General features: G+C 39.6%; 1 protein-coding gene across 3 annotated transcripts in view; it reads left to right on the top strand.

Moving 5' to 3' along the window:
* LOC148869518 (uncharacterized) overlaps nt 1-9,124 on the top strand; it is a 30,861-nt gene extending 21,737 nt beyond the window's left edge. The window contains exons 13-16 of one of the 3 annotated variants that reach the window (XM_088970245.1): nt 6,388-6,531; nt 7,236-7,307; nt 7,950-8,096; nt 8,626-9,124. In XM_088970245.1, the coding sequence (XP_088826371.1) occupies nt 6,388-6,531; nt 7,236-7,307; nt 7,950-8,096; nt 8,626-8,810 (548 nt within the window). In that variant the 3' untranslated portion in view covers nt 8,811-9,124. Of the gene's footprint in view, nt 1-6,387; nt 6,532-7,235; nt 7,308-7,945; nt 8,097-8,625 lie in introns of all 3 variants that reach the window. The other 2 variants (XM_088970247.1, XM_088970248.1) reach the window with 2 other exon arrangements.
* Nucleotides 9,125-9,605: the final 481 nt, after the last annotated feature.

Genomic DNA, 9,605 nt, shown 5'->3' on the forward strand with positions numbered 1-9,605 from the left:
TGAGGAACTCGGGGATGTTGCATAAACTGACTCACCACACTCACAGCAAATGATATATCTGGTCGGGTAATGGTCAGGTAGTTCAACTTTCCCACCAACCTTCTGTATCTTCCAGGATCATCAAACTCTTCACCTGCATCTACACTTGGCATTGAGTTCCATAGGAGTCTCTGCTGGTTTAGCACCTAACAACCCTGTTTCTTCAAGTAGATCAAGAACATATTTCCTCTGACATAGGTTGATCCCCTATTTTGACCTCGCAACTTCTATTCCTAAGAAATACTTTAGTTTCCCCAGATCTTTCATATTGAAGTGGTCCTGTAAGAATTTTTTTAGCCTGTCAATTCCATTACTGTCACTTCCAGTTATGACAATATCATCCACATACACGACTAGCAAGATTTTTCCATCTTTTGAGTTATAGCTAAACACAGAATGATCAACCTGACACAGTTTCATCCCAAAGGCCTTCACCACTTCACTGAACCTGCCGAACCATGCATGAGGAGATTGTTTCGGTCCATAAATTGCCTTTTTGAGCCTGCACACCTTACCAGCCTCCCCCTGAGCAACAAATCCTGGTGGTTGCTCCATATACACCTCCTCAACAAGATCACCATGTAGGAAGGCATTTTTGATGTCAAGTTGTAGGAGAGGCCAATCATACATAGTAGCCAATGAGATCAACACTCGAACTGAACCAATTTTAGCCACAGGAGAGAATGTCTCCATATAGTCCACACCATATAACTGAGAATAGCCCTTGGAACCGTGCCTTCAATCGTTCCACACTGTCATTAGGAAGATGCTTCACTGTATAGACCCATTTACACCCAACAGTGTGCTTATCAGGAGGAAGGGTGGTGAGTTCCCACGTATGATTATGTTGTAGAGCAGAGAGTTCTTCTTCCATGGCTTGCCGCCACCCTAGAGAGGCAAGGGCTTCCTGTACAGTCTTGGGAATGGGAACCGATGAGAGTAATGATATAAACTTGCAATGAGAAGCAGAAATGTGAGCAGTGGAAACATAGTTTGAAATGGGATGAGAAGTACAAGTACGTTTACCTTTCCGCAAAGCAATAGTGAGATGAAGATCTGAGGGAGAAGGAGCAGTAGCAGGATCTGTCGGCGGGTGTTGAAGTGGAGGAGGAGCTGAAGCACTTCTACCAGTATACACTTGAGTAATTGGCGGTCTCTCTGTAGTAACTGTCATATGATGTGCATCTGCAGTAGGAGTGGGAGCTACGGGAAGGGGGTCCACAACTGGAACAGGAAGAGGAACCACAGAGGGAGAAGAAGAGACCCCGACATTGGAGAAAAAAGGAACTGACTCAAAGAAGGTGACATCGGGGCACACAAATGATTTATGAAACTTAGGGTTATAACACTTGTACCCTTTCTGAGTCCTTGAGTAGCCAAGAAAAATACACTTCATAGCCCGAGCATCTAGCTTGTCTACTCCAGTCCCCAAGTGCCGAACAAAACAAAACAGCCAAAGACTCTTGGGGTGAGAGGAAAGGAAGACAAAGTGGGGAACAACACGGAGAAAGGGGATTGACTTCCAAGGATTGACATGGGCATCCGATTTATTAAAAAACAGGATGTAAGAACAGCATCACTCCATAAGTGCTTTGGGACATGCATATTGATCATCAAGGACCGAGTAGTTCCAAGAAGAAGTCTATTTTTCCGTTCAGCTACACCGTTTTGTTGCAGGGTGTAGGCACAAGAAGTTTGATGAATTATTCCATGATGTTCTAGGTATTGCTGAAATGATGAGGAGATGTATTCTTTGGCATTATCGGAGCGAAGTATTTTCATATGAACACCAAACTGAGTGCGTATTTCAGCATGGAATTTCTGAAAAATAGAGAACAATTCACTACGGTCTTTCATAAGATAGATCCATGTCATCCTTGAAAAGTCATCAACAAAGATTACAAAGCACTTGAACCCATTGTATGACACCACTTTAACTGGACCCCATACATCATAATGAACTAAAGCAAAAGGACTTGAGACACGACTATTAGTTCTTGGACTAAATGAGACTCAGTGATGTTTTCCCAACTGACATGACTCACAATCTAATGATGAAAGATGACTCAAGGAAGGAACTAGCAGCTTCAAAGCCTTGAGAGAAGGATGACCAAATCTACAGTGCCATTGGAGAGGAGTAAGAGATGATTGAAAAGCCACTGGAGGGCCACCACCATCAAGGTAATACAAACCACCGGCTTCATGCCCTCCACCAATCTTCGTCCCCGTCTTGAGATCTTGAAACACACAAGAAGAAGGATGGAAGGTTACAGAACAATTAAGGGACTTGGTTAATCTACTAACAGACATAAGGTTAAAAGGGAACTTAGGAACATATAAAACAGATGCTAAAGACAATGAGGAGAGATCAACATCACCAACACCACAAATAGGAGATGTAGAACCATTAGCAAGTGTAACTGTCTGAGATGTGGAGGTGCGAGAAAGGGAAGAAAATACATCAGGAGTCCTAGACATATGGTCCAAGGCGCCAGAATCAATGATCCAGGGTGAGGCTTTGGAAGCTAAACAAGTCATACCTGAATGGGCAAGTGTATCTGTGTTCTGTTGAGATGTTTGAAGGAATTGCTCATATATTGCCCATGGTACACTCACCATTTCCTACCCAGAAGCACAAGTGGGTGTGGTGGGGGTTTGCTGGCTTTCAGTAATTGTGCTACTGCTCTTAGATGTAACATGGTTAGCCCAAGTGTTGGGTGGACCACGCAAATCATAGCAGAAATTAACTGTGTGCCCCTCTAAGCCACAATGTGTACATTTTCTCTGAGCATTACCCCTTCCTTTTCCACGGCCTCCCTCTGACTCATGACCTCCAATCCGGCCACTGGCCCGGTTAAACATGTGTCCACCATGGTTGCTTGGAGGACCACTGCTGCCACCACCACTTCTACTTCCACGACTACTCCTTTTAGTCACTACCAAACCGGATCTATCAAAGAATGAAGAATGTTCCACTGGCTCAATGGATGTCCTCTTAAGACGGGAAAAAACTTCTTCAAGTGAGGGGAGAGCTGATCCCCCCAATATTTGTGCTCTGACAGGCTCATATTCAGCCTTCAAGCCCACAAGAAACCTAGTCACATCAAGCTGTTCACATTGTTGTTGTTGGATCTGGACATCTGATGTTAGAGGGTGATACACATTTAGCTCATTGCGGATTTTTTCAAACTTGCATAATACTCTTCTAAGCTTTGACTTCCTTGCTTCAAATTGAAGTACTCTTGGTATAACTGATATACCCTAGTTGTGTTGTCTTGTCCAGAGTACAACTTTTTAGCATGATCCCAGATCTCTTTGGCTGTATCTAGGAACATGAAGTTCACACTAATCTTTGGTTCCATGCTGTTCCAAAGCCATGTCATTGTCTGTGCATCATCTTGTTCCCAATCACTGAACCCAGGAGAATCAGAGGAAGGTTTCTCCTCCCTCACATGTTTTACTTTCCTCTTGGCCTTCAAGAATACCTCCACAGATTTTGTCCATGATACATAGTTCTCACCATTCAACTTGATGGATGTCATTTGAACACTTAGATAATCTGAAGAGAGCATGATGCTTGTTTTGTTGTCATTCCCAACCACAGTTGAAGCCATCTCAATTATGTCTCCTCTGAATATACATCACAATCTCACACTTGTCACAAGACTTATCTCACTTACAATACCACCAACCCACTTTCTTCAACTGCACATTACACACTACACTCTAAAGCTGAAATCATTCAGTCAACACATCAAACACTTGGACTGCACACTGCAGGACCATTTACCACCAACACACCACTATTGAAATTACTCAGTCATTTCATCGAACACTTGTTCTGCATACTGCAGAACTGATTACACACAATGTCTAGGGGTTCACTTTTAAGCATTTAAAAACCCAGCCACCACAACACAATCAACACCACACCACTACTGTCATGGACATCAGCAGTCTACCATTCTTCTTTCAGCACACATGTGAGCAAGAAAACTCAAAAAAAAAAGACATGACTGATATGTGTATCAGTTTCACCCAGCACCACAACAACTAACTTTCGAAGCACAAAAAAAATCAGCATTCACAGTCCATTTCTAAACACACGACAGCAGTGACCATACCTGTATACGACCAGCCCTCTTCGTACACTGAATAGAGGGTCTAGTATACCACTTGAACGACCACCACAGCACCGGCCAGAGGCATTCTCACCTCCTGGCCCTCAAAACGACAACTCTATTTCAGCCCGTTATCGAGTCTTCAATCAGATCAGTTGTAGGATGATGAAACCTACTGTGAAGCTGGCAACGAACCCAGGAAGAAGACAGCAGCAAGAAAACGAACACCAGACCTTAATGCTCTGATACCATGTGAATAAACCCTAGTTGTTTCTAGGTCAAAGTAGAAAAGAAGAAAGAAGAAAGAAAAGAGAAAGAAGGAGAGGAGAAGAGTTTTCGACCAGACTAGAAGAGAGGATGTTCAAAAGTCACTCTCCTAGCCGACCCACTTGACTTTTATTCATGAAAAAACTTGAGTTACAAGGAAGACAATTTTGTCCCTCATAGAAGATGGGACACATAACTTAAACTCAGATACAATGGACATTTCACTTTCAATAAGATACACCAGAATGACCAAAATACCCCTGACTCGAGCATTCTAACAAGAGGATTTTTCTTTATGAGGAAAGAAGTAGAGGTGCCCTAATGTCATTACAATTAGGGTGATCCACTGGGTAAAGCCTCTGGATCTCTTTAAGGGGACCCATGCAGATGATTTGGTGAGAAATTGGAAGGAAGTTGTTGACTCCGCTCTTTGCAAGGTTGTTTTAAGACCAAGTTGGTCCCCACCTTTACATGGTTTTATTAAGCTGAATTTTGATGGGAGTAGTGAAGGAAATCAGGATCCTTATTGCATAGGGGGAGTTTTCAGAAATGAGGAAGGAAGAATCATTGCCATCTACTTGGGTCCAATTGGTGTGGGAGGCTCTTTGAAGGCTGAAATAATGGGTGTGTTGGAAGGACTCCAAAGGGTTAAAGAGCTGCATATTTATAAGCTTCTAATTGAGGGGGGCTCAAAGTTATTGAGTGGCTGCAAAAGAAAGAGGAGGCCGGATGGTGGAACTATATTAATGGGAAAAGGAGTAAATGGCTGTCTCAAATGAAAATCAATGTGTAATCGGCAAAAGGAATGCTAATTCTTTTGCTTATACTTTAGTAAATCAGGGGGTGGGAAGGGATCATATGTTTTGGGCTGTATTGTAATCTTGTAATCATGTCATCTGGGTGAGGGAGAGTTAAGAAAGTTCATCTCTCCCTCTATCCTCTTTGTACATCTTTCTTTAATATTTTAATGAATCAGTTTCTGTTATTCATCAAAAAAAAAAAAAAAAACAATGCTTTGGTGTCTAAGAGCCCCCACCCCCCCACCCCCTCCTCTCAGAGAAAACCCTGGGAACGCAAGACAGAAACAAGGGGAGGATAAGGACATGAACATGAAATAATATCTATGATGCCCAGCCAGATGTGAATACAAACAGGGATACAAGTGTTGATTTTCTAAAATCTTGGAAATGGATGTGTTTGAGTATCTCGTTTGATGTGATTTTATATGATTATATCCATGTTTTCAAGACGTGTCATTTCTCAGGATTTGTCTTGCCAAATTTAGTTGAACCGCTAATGTACATAGAATTTTGTTGGTACGGTTTATTAAAACATACCGTTTTACAGATTTTAAATGTGTTAATGTTATACCGTCTATCTAGAAGTGTCCATGCAATATTGGTGTTGTATTGGGTTCACACACTTTACAACTAAGCATGTATAGGTATCAATTATCATAGAGTAACATTCTTGGTATATGTTATCTCTGTTATTTGTAGTCATGTTGTTACAAATCCTAAATTCTTACTTTTGATTATAATTGCTCCATGTTCTCTAATGTTTTCCATTTCTCAATACATTTTTTCTGGGTTGTCCATGAAACAGAGAAGCTTGTGTCTCATGTATCAGAGAGTGGGGGAAACTTGTAGGAACCTCTTAGGCATTTTGTTATTTGATATATGCCATATGGATAAGCTAGAAGTTCTGGTTGGAACCTTAGATCTTGAAATTTTACATGTTATTCACTTGTTTATTTTTTTGATTTTTTTTCTTTGTCCTGATACTTTGCAATTTAATGAATAATAAGAGCATGTTTTCTGACTGTAGACTGTAGTTGTAGCTTTCTTGTGCACCATTTGAGATGCAGAATAAGCAATGAGATTTTGATGGTTTATGTTTAACTGGGATACATGGTTACATACCTTATTCTTGAATCCTGATTATTGGCCCTTTATTTTAGGTTTGGTTAACCTGGAGAGTATAAATTTGTCGTTTACTGTGGTTTCCGACAATGGTTTAAGAAAGTTGTCTGGATTGACGTCTCTTAGATCACTTAATCTAGATTCTCGCCAAGTTACAGATACTGGGCTTGCAGCTCTTACAAGTAAGCCTTTTTATATATTGTTGTGCTTCTAAATGTAGATTTTCTCTAAGTCAAAATATATGTGATATGAAGGAGCTATGTTGGTTGGTCTTTTTAAACAAGTATTGCATGATTTGTTTTTCAATTTTTTATATGTTTGTGCATTTCAAAAAATAAGTGTAGTGGAAATGTGAATGTTGAGATGAATGAGTGGAAAAACTAGTAAGGATGCATCACAAATGAAAATATTTCTAGGAACTTCGGAAAATCTCCCAGTAAGTGATAAATTGAGAAGTAGACTAAGATGGTTTAGTCTCATGCAGAGAAGACGATCTACAGCACCAGTGTGAAGAGAAGCAATATGTTGTAAATTAAAGGTTCTAGGAGAGAGGGCAGGCCAAAAAGGACATGGGTTGGACAGTGAGAAATGATTTTGGGGTCTATATTTTAACAATGGATATGGCAGTTCCTATTTGCCATATCACCTGCTCATGTAGGAAGTATCCACCTATTGTATTCTTACCATGTGTCAAATTCTAGTCGCAGCCTTGTTTTTCTTTCTGTATTTTTATTTAATTTTGACTGTACTATGCTACCTATACCTGTATTATATGATAAGATGTCACCGAAATGACATGTCCTGTTGTGAGAATCTTTTAGATTTCCTTTGTCTACATTTTGTCTTGCCCCCCAAGTACAAATGGTTGGTTTGAATTTCAATACAGGTTTGACCGGCTTGACTCATCTGGATCTTTTTGGTGCTCGTATTACGGATTTTGGAACAAACTGTTTGCACTGTAAGTCAAACTACCAAGAATTATTTCATTTACTACTATTGCCAACCTATTTTGATAATCTTCCCATTGAGGTCCATCAGTACCTTATTTGCAGACATGTATGGGACTCCTGCATGGAGGTTATGTTTGAGGCTTTAGTTTCTTAATGAATTTTCATTTGAACAAGAAAGTAATGCCAACCTAAATATTGGATGCTTATTACAGAAAAATTTATCCTGTGAAAAATTCAAAGTAGGTTGAAGAGAGAAGGGATTATCTATTTGTGTTTCCACATATTCTCATCAGCTATTTGCGTGTAAGACTGGAAATCTCCACATATGTACTTTAAGTATTGCACAAGCAATCCATACTACCATTTTGTGTCAATATGAACTCAAGTCAATATTGCTGGCATATCATATTTGCCTTATCCTTTGGGAAGGTGGTAAAGGTATTTGTCATTACATTACAGTGGTCAATCAAACTAAACTGATTTTCTGACACCAAGAATGGAAATTGATCTTAATTAAAATTTAAGTGAACCCAACTTTATCTGTATGTCATGGATTAAACCAATGGACTAATCTTACACATTCTGAAAAGCCTGAGAGTGGAAATATTCATTTCTCCCATTTTTTTGACCATCTTCTTGTGCTTAGTCAGACTTCAAGAACCTCCGGTCCCTAGAGATATGTGGTGGAGGATTAACCGATGCTGGTGTGAAGAATATCAAAGATCTTACTTCATTGACACTACTAAATTTGTCACAGAACTGCAATCTGACAGATAAAACCTTGGAATTAATATCTGGTATGTCAACTTATTTTTAAGCTGAATATTCATTCTTCATCTGCTTAGAGGACAAATATAGGGTACCATGGTTGAAGTTCCCATTGTATGTTTGCACTACATGTGGTCTGTATGCTGTTTTAGTTGGGATCCCCGCATTGATTGGGCTGGCTTGGTGTTCCCTTGGAAAAATGCTTGAGTGGCCAATTTCTGTGAGCCATTGTATTTATTAATTGCTTAGAAAAGTACAGTCTAACAATGGTAGGGGGTACAACTTGGGTTGGACCTGGGCTGAGCCTTTGTTAAAAATTTGAAGGGGTCTTGCACCTGATGCACAGGAAATTATTCAAATCGAGTACCCAATTTACATCTGTAATTTGTTCATACTTAATAGGTTGGATTTGTTCAATCAGAATTGCTTTTGGACTGGAAATCTAAGTGAAATCTATGGTCAAAATCCTCCATTGACTTGGAGTTAGGTGCTGATGCATCTTAAGTTTACGAATTATGACATATTTCTGATTCTTATATTATGTGCAAAAAAATACAGGATTGACTGCATTGGTGTCTCTTAATGTGTCAAATTCTCGTGTAACTAATGCGGGACTGCAGCATTTAAGGCCTTTAAAGAACTTAAGATCACTGTCTCTAGAGTCATGCAAGGTCACACCTAGCGAAATAAAGAAGCTTCAATCAACATTCCTCCCTGATCTGGTAAGTGTTCGACCTGAGTGATTCCCATGATAACATGAGATGAAGCTCTGTGAATATCCTGCAAGGACAATTATGTATATAAGTATCTGAATGAGAAACAACTAAGCTAGAAAATGCTTGATGAATTGTGCATATTATGGGGTAATGTGGGTATGAATGTTTGTCAAGAGTGACACAAGGCAAAGAGTGTCGTCCATATGTGAACTCTCATTCAAACCAGTGTGATTCCCAGAGTGTAAATATGCTTTCTTGGCATGGTCAAGACATGCCTCTCTGGAGCATGGAAATTTGTATATATACTGATGCAAGTATCTGTATAATAGATGCTTTCTCGAGATGCGCTGTTGAATTTATCGCTGTTTTACATGGTTCCATGTTTCATGAGCATAATTAGCAACTTTTCTCAATTTGAATCTAATTTATATTGTGAGTTTGTGACTAACTGGTTATATTCTGTGCTGGAGAATGGAGTAGGGGCAGTAAACCAGTCTCTGTATTGTTCTGAAGGATATGTATCGGCTGATACGGGTGATATGTTTTTGAGGTTGTGGATGCATGGCATTGGGAGCCATGGTAGAGGCAACCATTCAAATTCAAAATTGTCTTGGTACCCAGTAAACAAATACAAAATTTAAAAGTTATCCGACACTTCTAATTTCTAGAGTACTCTATAATTCTGTATTCAAGCATTAGCTTCTAATTAGCTCCTTTATTTAGGGCAACTATTTAAATTTAAATTTGTTTAATCGACTTTCTGCTATGAATTTACCTTAATTACTATCACACAAATTTTTGGTATAAAAACTACAATTACGA

Source organism: Nelumbo lutea, chromosome 2 (genome assembly GCF_056320005.1).
Source record: "Nelumbo lutea isolate HS-2025 chromosome 2, American lotus-T2T, whole genome shotgun sequence".
Classification (NCBI taxonomy): domain Eukaryota; kingdom Viridiplantae; phylum Streptophyta; class Magnoliopsida; order Proteales; family Nelumbonaceae; genus Nelumbo; species Nelumbo lutea.